This window comes from Heteronotia binoei, chromosome 17 (genome assembly GCF_032191835.1).
Source record: "Heteronotia binoei isolate CCM8104 ecotype False Entrance Well chromosome 17, APGP_CSIRO_Hbin_v1, whole genome shotgun sequence".
NCBI classification, from domain to species: Eukaryota; Metazoa; Chordata; class Lepidosauria; order Squamata; family Gekkonidae; genus Heteronotia; species Heteronotia binoei.
In genome coordinates, this window is record NC_083239.1 from 41,270,920 (window position 1) to 41,288,747 (window position 17,828).

The 17,828-nt window shown below is 50.7% G+C and overlaps 1 protein-coding gene across 1 annotated transcript; it reads left to right on the plus strand.

Annotated features, from left to right (window-relative positions):
* The first annotated feature begins 446 nt into the window (after positions 1-446).
* On the plus strand, positions 447-14,226 carry LOC132586089 (phospholipase A2 inhibitor and Ly6/PLAUR domain-containing protein-like). Its single transcript, XM_060258035.1, has 3 exons — positions 447-626; positions 9,982-10,095; positions 13,904-14,226. Exons 1-3 carry the CDS (start codon positions 578-580, stop codon positions 14,095-14,097), a joined length of 357 nt encoding a protein of 118 aa, XP_060114018.1. The 5' UTR covers positions 447-577; the 3' UTR covers positions 14,098-14,226.
* Positions 14,227-17,828: the final 3,602 nt, after the last annotated feature.

Sequence of the window (17,828 nt, forward strand, 5' to 3'; positions counted from 1 at the left end):
TCAAATACCAGAGTGTTGCCCTGATGCCCCGGACATAATGACATCATTTCCAGGTCACGTGGGCAGTGATATGCTGCCAGCTGATTGGCAGCAGAGAGGTAAGCAGAGGGAACCATATCTTCACGGAGAGTACTGGCAACCTTCTAACCAGCAAGGATCCAAGCAAAATTGTCAGTTTATTTCTTCATTCTCAAGGACTGTAAACCTACATACAGTAAGCTTGAAAGGTTGTCCATTAACATTAATGAAATAATAGAAGGCTGGCCAACAGCCAGTTCTTGGAACGAATGCAACAAGGGTGCTGATTGCCTGTTACACTTTGGAATTCATGGACCTTTGAAGCGGTGACTCATTCCATCGATAAGAACCTTAGAGGTCCCTTCAAATCAGGAGAATGGTTCAGCCCGGAAGAGGAAACATATGCACACAATTCCTGTTAGCAAATCAGAGGAAGTCACAGAGTTAATCTTTAAAATCCACTGAACAAAGACTTTGCATCCCTTCTGCCCTGCCCTTTGGGCAGCCACATAAAGAAAGATGCTTCACTGAAGAGTTTTTTGCACCACCTCCTATCACTATGCAGGCTTCCATGGGACTCTTCCTCTTCTCTGTACTTCTCACCACAGGTAAGCAGCACCTGTTAACCCTCTTAAAAGAGAGCAGGATATTTCTATTGGGGCTAAGAGGAAAAAAACAGAGGTGAGCTGGCAACCTCTGGTGTTGCTGGATTGGTGTGTGCAACCAACGTAGGACCGACTAACATAGCTCCTCAACCAACATAGGACCAACACAGAACTGACCAACATAGCTCCTCAAAAACTGGGGGTAGTTCAGTTGCTTTCCTCATGCATATATCCAAAAATGGTCCAGCTGTTCTAGAAAGACCTTCCTACCCTCTTGCTTTTTCATGGGGAGAACAAATTCCTGAACCTGGTATTGCTAAGCCTCTATTCTAATGAAGCCTTGGATTTGAAGACCTGTGTGTTCTCTTTGGGAGAAACCAGTTTGGGTGTTTTCAAGGGTGGCTTTGTTAATAAGACACAGCTTACACCTTGGGAATGGATCCGGGGGTAGAAAAAAAACCTCCTTGACCCAAGGAAAAAAATACCTGGAAGGCTATGATGGTTTCAGTCACACCTGGCTTGGCAGTCCATGCTGTGCTCATGCCATTCTTCCTCAGAAGTGCAAGAAAAGCATAACATTCCCCTTGCTGAGAATCTAATTTTTACAAAATTCAAGATTTAGCCCAAATCCAAGATTTTTGACTACAAAGATATTCCTGAAAATCTTTTCTCAGTCCCTGCTGAAATCAGGAGGTTTGGAAGTCGACAAGAACACAGGGCTCAGCTTAGTTGAGCCTTCTCGTACCCAAAGAAAGTTGAATATATTTTGCAAAACTGCAAGGCTTGAAGAATAAATTATGCAAAACTTAAATATTTTAAATGTTGCACATGATATGCGAGTTAACTAATAAATGCAAGATTCAGTTTTTCATGGACGAGAAAGCTGTTTTCCTGGACAAAAGCTTTTAATTGCTTTACTCTATAGTACACAGAGTCCTGAATACGAGAATAATATAATAGAATTAGAACAGAACAGAGCAGAAGAATAGAATAGAATAGAATAGAATAGAATAGAATAGAATAGAATAGAATAGAATAGAATAGAATAGAATAGAATAGAATAGAATAGAATAGAATAGAATGCTAATATTGGGATATTAGAAGAGGTGACATCCATGCATCTCTATTCGGAATGGGTTTATGCTTTATGAGCTTTTCCAGAGAACTCTTGAGAAATTCTCCATGTCTTTAAAAGCCTTCTGAGGTCACAACCATTGATTACCAAGAAAAGTGAAACCAGCTACAGGGAGGGGCCCACCTCTCTCCCCTTTACTTTTGTGGGATAACTCCTGGATGGATCCTCCTGACCTCCTTATGAGCTGGTTCTTCCCCTCAACCCAAAACTCATTCCTAGTCTTATTGCCTAGATTTTTTTTTTCTTGCAACTAAAAGAAGTGCCATAGCTTGGACTTTGGTTAAGCTGAAAAGACCTTATCGGGAAGCTCCCAGTGCAATGATTACTGAGAATTGTCATTTGTCAGGCTTCTAGGCTGTTAGTAAGGATCGGAAGTCTTGGCAAATTACAGATTTCGGGGGTGGTCTTACTGATTTTGAGGCTCCAGGCCAAATTAAGATTGCCCTTGGCTGGTAGCCATGGTTGCTATTGTCAATTCTCAGGAGACTTAAGTCAGCACAGAGACTTACCAAAACCTCCCACCCGGTGATACCTTAACATCACTTCTGCCTGAATAATTGAACATGACATCATGGGAGTTGCCAGTTTAGGGTTGGCAATCCCCAGGTGGGGGCAGGGGATCCCCCGGTTTGGAAGCCCTCCCCCCACTTCAGGGGCATCAGAAAGCAGGGGGAGGGGAGAGAAATGTCTGCTGGGAACTCTGTTATTCCCTAGGGAGACTTATTCCCATAGGAAATAATGGAGAATTGATCCGCAGGTATCTGAGGCTCTGGGAGGGCTGTCTTTTGGGGTAGAGGTGCCAGATTTTCAGTATAGCATCCAGTGCCTCTCCCCAAAATACTCTCCCAAGTTTCAAAAAGATTGGACCAGGGGGTCCAATTCTATGAGCCTCCAAAGAAGGTGCCCCTATCCTTCATTATTTCCTATGGATGGAAGGCATTTTAAAAGGTGTGTGGTCCCTTTAAATGTGATGGCCAGAACTCCCTTTGGAGTTCAATTGTGCTTGTCACACCCTTGCTCCTGGCTCCACCCCCAATGTTCCCAGATATTTCTTGAATTGGACTGGGCAACCCTATGCCAGTTGCTCCAGGCAGGCCTCATTTTGGGCAGGAGGTCACAGGAGTGGAGCTCAAGAAACTCTAAATTTTATTGTGCTCTTTCTTTCTTACCCCTTTCCCCCCAAAAAATACTTGATTCTGGGCTCCATTTTTCAACCTCCCTGTGAGAATTTTGCTGATTTGACAGATTTTCTAATATTTCTCCACACACACAAAAAAATGGGAAAATAACCAAAAACATATAAAGTAGACAGATGGACATCTTCATCATGCAACGTTGACCGCAGAGGAGAAAGTAAGTGAAAAAGTATGATGGGAGTAAGGTTTTTTATGACAATTCTCATTCAAGAAGCATTTTAAGGTAGATGCTGAGCTGATGTAATTTAGTCCACCTTCCAGTGATGTCAAGGGTGTGTGGCATATGCAAACGAGTTATGCAAACGAGTTATGCAAATGAGCTCCAGCATGTCTTTTTCTACAAAATGACCCCCGGATCTAGGATACCCATGGAACGCCATAGTAAAAGCTACAGGAGGAATCTCAGAGTGTCCCTCAACGTGGAGACATGTTTAGTCATGCAGTCAAAAGTGAAGCCATGGCATCACTGGATTCAATTCTACACACGGACCCCATTTCCCTCCTCCACCCTCTGAACTCCTTGCAGTCTTGCAATTGTGGGAGGTTGACAGTGGGATGCAATCAGGGGTAGCTTGTCAGCCAGCACATCCTTCTCATAGGGCCCATGGCATCTCGCCCTAGGAAAGGAAAGGAAAGGTCCCCTGTGCAAGCACCAGTCGTTTCCGACTCTGGGGTGACGTCACATCACAACGTTTTCACGGCAGACTTTTTACAGGGTGGTTTGCCATTGCCTTCCCCAGTCTTTTACACTTTCCCCCCAGCAAGCTGGGGACTCATTTTACCGACCTCGGAAGTATGGAAGGGCCATAATGTGAAGGCCAGCCAGGGACACTGGGGGGGGGGGTGCGCGCGCGCGAAGCGCGCGCGCCGCCGGAAACAGGAAGTGACGTCACTTCCGGTGACGTCACTTCCGGTGATGTCATGCCACCACCGGAAACAGGAAGTGGCATCACTTCCTGTGACATCATTTCCCCCGCGTCACCTGCCGGAAACAGGAAGTGACTTCACAGCACTTCCTGTGACGTCCCCAAAAATCCCCCAAATATCACCGCCGGAAACAATTTTGTTCTCAAATCCTGTATATACTTCATCAGTATATGGGATAAGGCACTTTCTCAACTGTGCTGCATAATGCAGCCTATTTATTTTGTCCTGTTGGCTCTGTTGGCTCTATCTGCGCCACCTTCATCACTTTCGGGGTGTGGATCCCCCAGTGGGGTGGTCTCCCGACTCCCTCCGCCGACTGTTTCTGATAGCCCTGCGCCCCCTCTTTCATTTGATATGTGTCCCGTGCGGGTGCCACCCTCCCGCCGGGAGATGCCGCAAAATGAGCCCCCTTGAGGCTTATGGCGGCAGGGCTCGGGGGAAGCGAGCTAGACTGCTGTTCTTTTGAGGGGTTATAGAGTGTTTCGAGCCCGTCCCTGTGGCATCGGTCCCATCGTTGTGGGACCAAGGGGGCCGGCGCAGCGGCACGCCGAAGCAGCCTGTCACTAATAACACCGGTCAAGATGCAGGACAGGAACCTGGAAGTGACCGACAGGCTGCTTCAGCGTGCCGCTGCGCCGGCCCCCTGGGCCCCACAATGATGGGACCGATGCCACAGGGACGGGCTCGAAACACTCTATAACCCCTCAAAAGAACAGCAGTCTAGCTCGCTTCCCCCGAGCCCTGCCGCCATAAGCCTCAAGGGGGCTCATTTTGCGGCATCTCCCGGCGGGAGGGTGGCACCCGCACGGGACACATATCAAATGAAAGAGGGGGCGCAGGGCTATCAGAAACAGCCGGCGGAGGGAGTCGGGAGACCACTCCACTGGGGGATCCACACCCCGAAAGTGATGAAGGTGGCGCAGATAGAGCCAACAGAGCCAACAGGACAAAATAAATAGGCTGCATTATGCAGCACAGTTGAGAAAGTGCCTTATCCCATATACTGATGAAGTAAATACAGGATCTGAGAACAAAATTGCACTAGAAGACACAAACGCAAAGCTCCCTTACACTGAATCAGTGCTTGGGTCCACCAAAGTCAGTATTGTCACATAAGAGAAGCCCTGTTGGATCAGGCCAGTGGCCCCTCCAGTCCAACACTCTGCGTCACATAATAACATAAGAGAAGCCCTGTTGGATCAGGCCAGTGGCCCATCCAGTCCAACACTCTGCATCACATAACAACATAAGAGAAGCCCTGTTGGATCAGGCCAGTGTCCCATCCAGTCCAACACTCTGCATCACATAACAACATAAGAGAAGCCCTGTTGGATCAGGCCAGTGGCCCATCCAGTCCAACACTCTGCGTCACATAACAACATAAGAGAAGCCCTGTTGGATCAGGCCAGTGGCCCATCCAGTCCAACACTCTGCATCACATAACAACATAAGAGAAGCCCTGTTGGATCAGGCCAGTGGCCCATCCAGTCCAACACTCTGCGTCACATAAGAACATAAGAGAAGCCCTGTTGGATCAGGCCAGTGGCCCATCCAGTCCAACACTCTGCATCACATAACAACATAAGGAGGGAGGGAGGGAAGGAAGGAAGGAAGGGAGAAAGGGAGGAAGGGAAGAAGGGAAGAAAGGAAGAAGGGAGGGAGGGAAGGAAGGAAGGAAGGAAGGAAGGGAGGGAGGGAAGGGAGGGAGGGAGGGAGGAAGGAAGGAAGGAAGGAAGGAAGGGAGGGAAGGAAGGAAGGAAGGAAGGAAGGAAGGAAGGAAGGAAGGAAGGAAGGAAGGAAGGAAGGAAGGAAGGAAGGAAGGAAGGAAGGAAGGAAGGAAGGAAGGAGGGAAGGAAGGGGGAGGGAGGGAGGGAAGGAAGGAAGGAAGGGGGAGGGAGGGAGGGAAGGAAGGAAGGAAGGAAGGGGGGAGGGAGGGAAGGAAGGAAGGAAGAAAGGAAGGGAGGAGGGAGGGAAGGAAGGAAGGAAGGCAAGGGAGGGAGGGAAGGAAGGAAGAAAGGAAGGGAGGGAGGAGGGAGGGAAGGAAGGAAGGGAAGGGAGTGAGGGAAGGAAGGAAGAAAGGAAGAAAGGGAGGAGGGAGGGAGGGAAGGAAGGAAGGAAGGGAAGGGAGTGAGGGAAGGAAGGAAGGAAGGAAGGAAGAAAGGAAGGAAGGAAGGGAGGAGGGAGGGAAGAAAGGAAGGCCGCCCCCCGCCCCCCCCCGCTTCCGGCCCCCTTACCTTACTCCAGGGCGGCGGATCCAGCGGCGGCGGCGGCGGGGAGTCCTCCGGCGGCGGCCTCGCGGCGAGGGAGGGAGGGAGCTGCCGGGGCTGGCCTCTGGAGGCCTCCAGGGACCAGCGCCGGGCCTCTCCTATACCGGCGCTGGCCTCTGGAGGCCTCCAGGGACCAGCGCCGGCTGCTCCGCGGCTTCCCCGCGGCCTCCGCTGGTCCCTGGAGGCCCTCCAGAGACTCTGGAGGGCCTCCAGGGACCAGCGGAGGCCGCGGGGAAGCCTTCGCTGGCCGGCGCTGGTCCCCGAAGGCCTTCCAGAGGCTCTGGAAGGCCTTCCGGGACCAGCGCCGGGTGCCCCGCGGCTTCCCCGCGGCCTCCGCTGGTCCCTGGAGGCCCTCCAGAGACTCTGGAGGGCCTCCAGGGACCAGCGGAGGCCGCGGGGAAGCCTTCGCTGGCCGGCGCTGGTCCCGGAAGGCCTTCCAGAGCCTCTGGAAGGCCTTCCGGGACCAGCGCCGGGTGCCCCGCGGCTTCCCCGCGGCCTCCGCTGGTCCCTGGAGGCCCTCCAGAGACTCTGGAGGGCCTCCAGGGACCAGCGGAGGCCGCGGGGAAGCCTTCGCTGGCCGGCGCTGGTCCCGGAAGGCCTTCCAGAGGCTCTGGAAGGCCTTCCGGGACCAGCGCCGGGTGCCCCGCGGCTTCCCCGCGGCCTCCGCTGGTCCCTGGAGGCCCTCCAGAGACTCTGGAGGGCCTCCAGGGACCAGCGGAGGCCGCGGGGAAGCCTTCGCTGGCCGGCGCTGGTCCCCGAAGGCCTTCCAGAGCCTCTGGAAGGCCTTCCGGGACCAGCGCCGGGTGCCCCGCGGCCTCCCCGCGGCCTCCGCTGGTCCCTGGAGGCCCTCCAGAGACTCTGGAGGGCCTCCAGGGACCAGCGGAGGCCGCGGGGAAGCCTTCGCTGGCCGGCGCTGGTCCCCGAAGGCCTTCCAGAGGCTCTGGAAGGCCTTCCGGGACCAGCGCCGGGTGCCCCGCGGCTTCCCGGCGGCTTCCCCGCGGCCTCCGCTGGTCCCTGGAGGCCCTCCAGAGACTCTGGAGGGCCTCCAGGGACCAGCGGAGGCCGCGGGGAAGCCTTCGCTGGCCGGCGCTGGTCCCCGAAGGCCTTCCAGAGGCTCTGGAAGGCCTTCCGGGACCAGCGCCGGGTGCCCCGCGGCTTCCCTGCGGCCTCCGCTGGTCCCTGGAGGCCCTCCAGAGACTCTGGAGGGCCTCCAGGGACCAGCGGAGGCCGCGGGGAAGCCTTCGCTGGCCGGCGCTGGTCCCGGAAGGCCTTCCAGAGCCTCTGGAAGGCCTTTCGGGACCAGCGCCGGGTGCCCCGCGGCTTCCCCGCGGCCTCCGCTGGTCCCTGGAGGCCCTCCAGAGACTCTGGAGGGCCTCCAGGGACCAGCGGAGGCCGCGGGGAAGCCTTCGCTGGCCGGCGCTGGTCCCGGAAGGCCTTCCAGAGGCTCTGGAAGGCCTTCCGGGACCAGCGCCGGGTGCCCCGCGGCCTCCCCGCGGCCTCCGCTGGTCCCTGGAGGCCCTCCAGAGACTCTGGAGGGCCTCCAGGGACCAGCGGAGGCCGCGGGGAAGCCTTCGCTGGCCGGCGCTGGTCCCCGAAGGCCTTCCAGAGGCTCTGGAAGGCCTTCCGGGACCAGCGCCGGGTGCCCCGCGGCTTCCCCGCGGCCTCCGCTGGTCCCTGGAGGCCCTCCAGAGACTCTGGAGGGCCTCCAGGGACCAGCGGAGGCCGCGAGGAAGCCTTCGCTGGCCGGCGCTGGTCCCCGAAGGCCTTCCAGAGCCTCTGGAAGGCCTTCCGGGACCAGCGCCGGGTGCCCCGCGGCCTCCCCGCGGCCTCCGCTGGTCCCTGGAGGCCCTCCAGAGACTCTGGAGGGCCTCCAGGGACCAGCGGAGGCCGCGGGGAAGCCTTCGCTGGCCGGCTCTGGTCCCGGAAGGCCTTCCAGAGGCTCTGGAAGGCCTTCCGGGACCAGCGCCGGGTGCCCCGCGGCCTCCCCGCGGCCTCCGCTGGTCCCTGGAGGCCCTCCAGAGACTCTGGAGGGCCTCCAGGGACCAGCGGAGGCCGCGGGGAAGCCTTCGCTGGCCGGCGCTGGTCCCCGAAGGCCTTCCAGAGGCTCTGGAAGGCCTTCCGGGACCAGCGCCGGGTTGCCCCGCGGCTTCCCCGCGGCCTCCGCTGGTCCCTGGAGGCCCTCCAGAGACTCTGGAGGGCCTCCAGGGACCAGCGGAGGCCGCGGGGAAGCCTTCGCTGGCCGGCGCTGGTCCCCGAAGGCCTTCCAGAGGCTCTGGAAGGCCTTCCGGGACCAGCGCCGGGTGCCCCGCGGCCTATCCGCGGCCTCCGCTGGTCGCTGGAGGCCCTCCAGAGTCTCTGGAGGGCTTCCAGCGACCAGCGGAGGCCACGGAGAGGCCTCCACCACTGCCGCCGGGCCCCGCGCGCGGGCGGGGAAGGCGGGGAGTGAGGGTGGGAGCGTCCCTGCCGTGCGCAGGGGCCCTGCGCAGGCGCAGGGACGCTCCCTCCCTCACTCCCCGCCTTCCCCGCCCGCGCCCGCGGCCCACCGGCTCCTGGGCTGCCTAAACCGGGACCTTTAATGGTCCCGGTATAGGCAGCCCGGGATCCGGGATTGGGTGGCCAGATCCGGGAATGTCCCGGGAGACCGGGACGGTCTGGCCACCCTATGGAAGGCTGAGTCAACCTTGGGCCGGCTACCTGAACCAGCTTTCGCTGGGATAGAACTCAGGTCGTGAGCAGAGAGTTCAGATCACAGTACTGCTGCTTTACCACTCTGCGCCACGGGGCCGCTAAGACCACTGTTATTAATTTGCAGGGATTTTTGCACTGGGAACATCCTTTTAGCAAGGTTTTGGAGTCTACTTGAAATAGAGCTACCAATCTCCAGGTGGGGGGAGGGGCATCCCCTGCTTTGGAGGCCCTCCCCCCACTTTAGGGGCATCAGAAAGTGGGAGGAGGGGGAATGTCTGCTGGACACTCCATTATTTCCTAGGAAAATCGATTCCCATAGGGAATAATGGAGAAATGATCCCCAGGTATTTGGGGCTCGGGGGGGGGGGGCTGTGTTTTGAGGTAGAGGCACCAAATTTTCGTCATAGCATCCAATGCCTCTTCTCAAAACACCCTCCAAGTTTCAAAAGGATTAGGGGGTCAAATTCTAGAAACCCTCAAAGAAGGTGTCGCTACCCTTCATTATTTCCAATGGAGGGAAGGCATTTAAAAGGTGTGCGGCCCCTTTAAAAGTGATAGCCAGAACTCCCTTTGGAGTTCAATTATGCTTGTCACAACCTTGCTCCTGGCTCCACCCCCAATGTCTCCTTCCTCCACCCCCAAAGTCCCCAGATGTTTCTTGAATTGGACTTGGCAACCCCAACTTGAAAGCCAGAGAAGTCTCTTACCCCACCCCACTGAAAGTTAAGTTTCAGAGAAAGGGCAGCTGAGAATGAGCCACTGATTACAGGTTTTGATTGAAAATCAACGAGATTTTGGCTGAGTTTTTAAAAGAGCTCCTGTTTCCCATAAGGTGGGTAGTACTGTAAGAACCAGCAAGATTGTGGGGATAAAAAATAATAACCAGAAGCAGTTTAGAAGAGTGGGGTTTGGACTTTTTTCTAGGCTGATAGTCAAGAAATGAGGGCGCTTTTTTTGTAGCTGGACCTCCTTTGCATATTAGGCCACACGCCCCTGATGTATCCAATCCTCCAAAAGCTTACAGGGCCTATTGTAAGCTCCAGGAGGATTGGCTACATTAGGGGTGTGTGGCCTAATATGCAAAGGAGTTCGTGCTACAAAAAAAAGCCCTGTGCCTTGTGAGACTCTTTCTGTTCCTTCCACAGGTGCCTCTTTGCAGTGTGACACATGCTCAGCCCCAGGGAGCAGCTGCACTGGTATGGAGATGAGTTGTACATCTCAACAGACCTGTCTCACCATTGTGGGTGAACAAACAACAGGTGAGTGGAATGGATCCTTGGCTTATCCACACCAATGCAAAAAAAACAAACCTGCAAGAGCGCTTTGTGTATTTTCTAAAATATTTTGCAACACATGCCCAGGGCTTTTTTTGTAGCAAGAACTCCTTTGCATATTGCCCCCCCCCCCGATGTAGCCAATTCTCCTGGAGCTTACAGTAGGCCCTGTACAAAGAGCCCTATAAGCTCCAAGAGGATTGGCTACATCAGGGGGTGTGTGGCCTAATATGCAAAGGAGTTCCTGCTACAAAAAAAGGTTCTGTGACATGCCTATAGAAAGTACATTTTGGTCAGCATCCGTCATCAATCCTTAAAAGAAGTCACAATAAAAATTCAAGCTGCAGCAAGGCACAAACAAAATCTCAGGAAAATAAGATTTTTTTTAATGAAGTCCCGATCAAATGGACATAAATTTGATGCCAGTTCAGCCCCTGAGGAGAAGTTTAAAACCATGGGCTTTGGATTGCACTGTTGTCTACTCAAATCAGAAATTCCAGACTCACACCTGCCTGCAAATAATCCTCTCCAATTTAAAAGTACCCCCAACACATAAGAAAGAAAGAAAGAAAGAAAGAAAGAAAGAAAGAAAGAAAGAAAGAAAGAAAGAAAGAAAGAAAGAAAGAAAGAAAGAAAGAAAGAAAGAAAGAAAGAAAGAAAGAAAGAAAGAAAGAAAGAAAGAAAGAAAACAAAACAAGGTGGAAGGGAGAGTAGTTTATTTGACCTTTTATTTGACCCGGTGTGTTTTGTGATAGGCATTGTCAGGGAACCTAATAAAATTAAATTAAAATAGATGCAACTTTATCAATATAAATAATACATAATACAAACATGTGGATACAAATGTTAGTCATGTTAAAATTATTTAAAATAAACTTACAGGTTGTATATATTTTTCACCAACTTGGTCTAGTGGTTAAGTGTGCAGACTGTTATTTGGGAGAACCGGGTTTGATCCCCCACTCCTCCACTTGCACCTGCTGGTGTCACAAGTTCTCGCAGAGCTGTTCCTCTCAAGAGCAGTTTCTGTCAAGAGCTCTCTTGACAGAAATTCACAGGGGGTTTGTTGTGGGGAGGGGAAGGGAAAGGAGATTGTAAGCCCCTCTGAGACTCCTTTGGTTAGTGGAGGGAGGGATATAAATCCAATCTCTTTTCTTCTTCTTGAATTATATTCTGAGCACCGTATAAAGCACCTAGCATGCTTTGTAGTGTGATATAGGAAATATAAGCATTTGTTAATGAGGAAATATAAACGGTTATTAACCTAGAAACTTATTTATAGACTAGAAAAAGAACTCAAAATGAAATTGTATATAATCTCACTCCAGATATCTGCCCGATGTTTATCTGTTTAAAACATTTTGATGCCCCTTTTCAGTCAATGAAGATAGCAAAGGCAGTGAATATTGAAACATTAAATTGTTTGAACTAGGAATGGGTATAAACAACAGCAGCAACAACAAAAGAACCATGGTACAAGTGCAAACTGGGCTGGTTCATGTCAAACTAGTTCATTTGGTCACATCATTCCTGAATCCAAAATCAAACTGCCTTTTTTCAGGTCCGGGTGGTTCATTTTTGTGGTTTATTCTCCAGACAGCCCAGTGTTGATTCAATCAATTCCTAGACAATGCTGGGGATGGACTTGTGGAGAGTCCTAGAAACACCCAAAGAAGTTGCCTATAGCTTGATTGGCAGCTCTGGGAGCCAACCATGGGGCTCCCATTTTGCTCTATGGAAGCAGATTATATGCCAGTTAAATACCACATAGCTGCTTTTGCTTTGTAGAATGAAGAGAGAAAAGTTAGTTGTCGTGAGAGCAGAAGGAGAATTGTTTGTTGCATGGCTGATTTAGGGGAGGCTTTGAGGGACTCCATACAGTGGGACAATTTTAAAAACTCCTCTCCCAGCTGGGAAGGTGTTCCTTGCTGTGGTTTCAGGAACCGAACCTGAAACTAGAGCTGAGCTTTCCCGGGGACACCTGCTTTGAGGGTGCTATAACTTGTACATTCCAAATCTTCACCAAACCTGCTGAAGACTCCCCATGAGCTTGGTACCTCTAACTTATGAGGAGGCTGTTCTACCACCTTCTGAAACAAACCATAAACTGGTTTGGGGAAATGGCGGTTTGTGTAAATTCATGGTTCATCCAATCAAATGAATCATGAGCCAACATTAACCAGCATTTTTTTTTCTGGTTCGTGCCCATCCCTAGTTTCAACATTAAAACCTCACAATGTTGACATAGGATTTAAACTACCTACAAGCCACTTCAACAGGGCGGTCATTTGTCATGCTAGAAATTAAAGCGGAGAGAAAGAAAGAAGAAGCAAAGGGCTCTGGAGAAAATGATGATGGAAAGAGTAGAGGAGAATGGATTTGGTCAGGAGGGGGTTCTTCCTTCTCTTGTACTGTGTGTTGGGCTGACCGGCTTCTGTTGGAAGTGTTTCTATGATACTCCAGCATGATACTTCAAAATGGGACTTCCTGGAGCATTGTGATGTCAACTGACATCACTTCCCCCCAATTTCCCAAGCCGACGCATCGAGCAAACGTTGGCAGCACAGTAAGAATGACAGAAAGAATCCCACCACAAGTGGTTAAGTGGCACCCCAAACAGTGTGGTTATTATTATTATTATTATTTTACTTCAAGTGACATTTCTCCTGAACCTAGCCTGGAAAGTACAGCAATCTGGAAAAGGCTTAAAGAATCTCACAAGCAGGCAGATTGGGTCCATTTTGGTGTAGTGGTTATGTGTACAGACTCTTATCTGGGAGAACAGGTGTGATTCCCCACTCCTCCACTTGCAGCTGCTGGAATGGCCTTGGGTCAGCCTTAGCTCTTGCAGAGCTATCCTTGAAAGGGCAGCATCTGTGAGAGCTCTCTCAGCCCCACCCACCTCACAGGATGTCTTTTGTGGGGGAGGAAGGTAAAGTAGATTGTAAGCCACTCTGAGTTTCATAGTGAAGGGTGGGGTATAAATCCAATTTCTTCTTCTTCTGCAACATGTATGCTTGGAAGCAGAGAGATCTCAATATAATCCCTTTTATTTTGCATGGCATTGGCCAATTGAAGTAGCAAGATTCTGTTTTTCTTTACTTTGACTGATTTCCCACTTACCCTACACTGCTCTGATGTTCTGCTTTTCAGCGCAGTGTCCTTCTGATTTCCTACTATCAGCCCCAGGGCTTCAGCAAAGATTGGCATTTTTGTGTGGCAAAGAGAAACTGGTTTTAGTGGTTTCTCTTTGCCGCGCAAAAACGCCGATTTTGCTGAAGCCCCAGGGCAGATAGTGGGAAATCGGAAGGATGCCGTGCTGAAAAGAGGAACATCAGAGCGGCATAGGGTGATTGCAAGATCGGTCTTTATTATTGCTCTTTGGATTGTTTTTCCCCCTACTTCTTATATTTCCTTCTGTTTTAATGGAAAACACATTACTACCTCTGTGGGATTCTTTTATTTGTTTTCCACTGAACTGAGATTAAACTCCTTCCAGACTGAAGCCACCTGGAGATTTTCCTTCCCAAAAGAATGCAGAAAAAGGACAAAGCGTTGCTACTCTAGCCAACCCATATTTCCAATGAGGGAACAGAGAAGTGTGAATGAGATTGAGAGTTCGATCATGCCTCCTTTCCTGGGATCCTCAGGTGAAGGTGTTGGGGAGGATGTATTTATGTCAGTCATCTTGGGTATGGAAATAGGAAGGTGAGGCATCAGTTGGGTAGACAAAGTTCTTTTTTATTGTACTTGCTGGGAAGCCTTACCTCTTATCTTTGCTTTTCATGTCTAGGAGGGCAGACGTCTACACACATTTGGAAGAGTTGCTATTCCCAGGCTGCCTGTAGTGTTCTGAAACCTGGAGCAATATTTGAAACATCTGGAACATCAATTAAAATCCAAAAAGTTACATGCAAGGCCCCTCCCTCTTCAGCATCTCTCCTGCTGGCTCTCTCAGGACTTCTGATGCTGAAGGTTCTCTTCTAGCCCACCTCCCGAAGACCTGACGGAGCCTTCGTAGCTTTTCCTCTGGATCTGCTCATTTGGCCTTTCACAGAGAATAGGCCACTAACTGGCTTTAATGAGCGCAACAAATAAAATGGGTTGACAAGGAAATGAAGTCTGGAATTTGTCTTATTCTGTTCAGTCATGATGGGGAGCAGAAAGGGCTTAAGGACTCAATGCACAGCAGCCAAGAAGGTCAGAGCGCCTGCTCCGGCTGCAACGCCACTGAGGATGTTCTCCGCAGCTGAGAACGAAACGTCTGGAAGAATAACTTTCTCCAGTAGAACACGGCACTTGAGCCCGAAAGATTCTACAAACTCTAATGATGTTGCCAGCCGTGAAAACCTGAAATCTTTGATGGCTTATGGACTGGTTGTCCTTAAATCGACTTACACAGACACCAGAAGTGAAGGAAAAGTTGGCCTAAAGTCAAAGCCTGATTGCATTTCAAAGACCTCTAAGCTATCTTGTTCATGTTTACACGGTACCGCCTTAGCTATATTGGTTCAGGGACAGTGTTCTCTCTAGGCTGAGAAAATAAACAAACATGTAGGTAATGGTGAACCAGCAGACATGGAATGAGATGACAACATATTTTTATGGAATAAAAACTGGTTAAATGAAAGGAAGCAGAGAGTGGGGATGAATGGACAGTTCTCTCAATGGCGGGAAATAGTCAGTGGGGTTGTACAAGGATTGAGAATGGTTCTGGTCAGGGGTCATTTTGTAGAAAAATAGGTGGTGGAACTCATTCAGGGATTGTTATGGAGCTGCATCTATTATTCAATGGACAAGGAGGTGGAACTCTCAGAAGGTGGAACTCTCAGAAAGGTTCAGGAGTTGTGCTCCTGTGAGCTCCCACTGAATCTGAGGCCTGGGTCTGGTGCTATTTAATGAGTTCATAAATGACCTGGAACTGAAAGAGAGCAATGTAGTGGCCAGGTTTGCAGATGACACCAAGTTATTCAGGATGGTGAAAATCAAGACTGACTGTGAAGAACTCCAGGAGAGTCTCCAGAAATTGGGTGAGCAGGCAACAATGTGGTCGGTGGAGTTTATTGTAGGTGACTCGAAAGTGACTCATGTTGGAACAAGAAAAATATCTTTTGTAACTCCTTGCCTCTTTCCCGCGGCAAGCAGAAGCCAGTTTTCAGAGGATCTTGCTTGCCATGGGACAGAGGAGAGGCAAGTCGCAGACTTGGGGCAGCTTGTGCAAAATCAGATGGAAGCGACGGGGTGGGAGGGAGCTACGACGCCGGAACAAGCGTAGTGGGGAATTGGTCTGAGACTGCATTTTGACTTGCAGCTTCTAAATCTCAAGGAAAAAAGAAAAGAGCAGGTTGCTGTGGGGAGAATTGGAGGAAGCCACAGATCAAAATGCACCCACACAGCAACTAGTGGGGAATTCATCACTTGATCTGAGGAAATCAGGAGCCTGGGGGTGGAGTGACTGCTAGCGAGGAAAACTCTCAAAGGAAGGACTTCCCAAGGCAATGACTCCTGCATGTGTCCTTCAGCTTATCCCAGTTCAAAAGAATGAATACTTGAAACCAGGGCTTTTTTTTTTTTTTTTGCAGGAGAAACTCCTTTGCATATTAGGCCACACACCCCTGATGCGGCCAATCCTCCAAGAGCTTACAGGACTCTTAGTACAGGGCCTATTGCAAACTGCAGGAGGAATGGCTACATCAGGGGTGTGTGGCCTAATATGCAAAGGAGTTTCTGCTGCTACAAAAAAAAAAAAGCTCTGCTTGAAACAAACCACTACAAGCTGCTGTTTTGGAGAAGCAGTTATGCTACATAAAAAGCCCAGCAGTAAATAAAGATAAAATAGTTAAATTAACAAGTCACTTGCAGAACGTTGCAAATCAGAGCAACTGCCTCGACGCCATCTTGGGAGCCTCAGAGGGGGAGATCATAGAAAGAATAAGCTCCCACAGGGCTCATCTGGAACACCTAGGGCGTTTTCGCACTTACCTCAATCGGCAGCGACGCCCCTCTTCAGCGCGCAGGATCTGCCCGGATTTCGCACCAATTGCCGCGGAGCACCCAGAAGAGCCGGAAAGTCCCGCGGCTTTTGCGGCGCAAATGGAAACTGGGTTTTGGCGGTTTCCATTTGCGCCGCAAAAGCCGCGGGACTTTCCGGCTCTTCCGGGTGCTCCGCGGCAATTGGTGCGAAATCTAGGCAGATCCTGCGCGCTGAAGAGGGGCGTTGCTGCCGATTAAGGTCAGTGCGAAAACGCCCCTAGTGAAATTGATGGGTAGCAGCTTAAGGACAGACAAAAGGAAATACTTCTTGACTCAATGGGAGATTAGATGTGGAATTCACTGCCAAACAAAGTATGAGTCCAAAGTTTTTTTGGTTTTCAAGGTGCCATGGGACTCAACTTTGTTCTGCTGAATTTGAATTCACTGTCGTGATGGCCATTTCGCATAGATGGCTTTATAGGGGGGTTAGATTTTTTTTTCATTTGGGAGATGTCTATCAGTGGCTGCTAACCATGGTGAGTGGAGGGGATCTCCACAGTCAGAGGCAGTAAACTTATGAAACTCAATGCCAGGAGGCAACATCAGGGGAAGGCCACAACCTGTATGCCCTGCTGTTGACCCTCTGGAATAACTGGTGAGCCACCGTGTGAGACAAGATGCTGGACTTGATGGACCACTAGTCTGATTCAGCAGCTCTCTTCCCACATTCTTACAACACTGGGGCAGTCCATAACACTCATGTAATAACAATGGAAAATAAGGGTGAGTATGCTGAAATTTCTTACCATAAGATGTTCATGAAAAATGGTCTTTGGGGCCATTACCATGATTTCTGGAATGATATTGATAAATTCAAAATTCCTTGCTAGCACACAAAAAAAACCCCAAACACACCTCTCAAAAATCTGAATTTAATTAACTGGTCCGGTCCTCTGAAGCCACTGTCAGGACTCCATAGGGTCAGGACTCATTGGCGGTGGCTTCATTCAGGCACTCTGAAGACAATCAGATGTGTGGTAAGGAATGGAGTGCAGGGCCCATAAATGCAATTCTGGGGGTCCATTTTCCAGTTTTGCCCAGAGCCTTGAAATAATTAAGACAACCCTTGGATAGGGCTGCCATGTTCCCTCCAGGAGCGGGGATCCCCCAGTTTGGAGGTCCCCAATCTGCCAGCAGGGAGGAGGCCACTGGGGAGATCCCTGTCCCCGAAGAGTCCTGCTGCTGTGTAGCGCACACAGCACAATGATGTCACCTGGAAGTGATGTATTGTCACGTGGGGACACTTTAGGAAATCATAGAGAACTCTATGGTTTCATGCAGGGACACTCTAGCAATTTTGGGGAAAACTCTATGGCACCATAGAGTTTCCCCCAAAATTGGTAGAGTGTCCCCATGCAAAACAGAGTTTTCTGTGATTTCCTAGATTGTCCCCGCGTGACATGCCCAACTTCTGGGTGATACCATCACACCACGCATGCTGTGCACACATGATAAAAAGTCCCCCGCTGGCAGTCAGTGGGAACTTGGCAACCCTATTCCAGAACTGCCCCTTCTAACCTAAAAACCAACAATAAAATTTTCTTCAAATATATTAGAAGTAGGAAACCAGCCAGGGAAGCAGTGGGGCCCTTGGATGACCATGGGGTAAAAGGATTACTGAAGGAGGATAGGGAAATGGCTGAGAAGCTGAATGCATTTTTTGCCTCTGTCTTCACCGTGGAAGA

Excerpts from the sequence above, each read along its gene's own strand:
- LOC132586089 (XM_060258035.1), top strand. The coding sequence starts at position 578 with ATGCAGGCTTCCATGGGACTCTTCCTCTTCTCTGTACTTCTCACCACA. Across the intron at positions 627-9,981 it reads CTCTGTACTTCTCACCACAG|GTGCCTCTTTGCAGTGTGAC; the intron begins GTAAGCAGCACC and ends TTCCTTCCACAG. Across the intron at positions 10,096-13,903 it reads TGTGGGTGAACAAACAACAG|GAGGGCAGACGTCTACACAC; the intron begins GTGAGTGGAATG and ends TTTCATGTCTAG.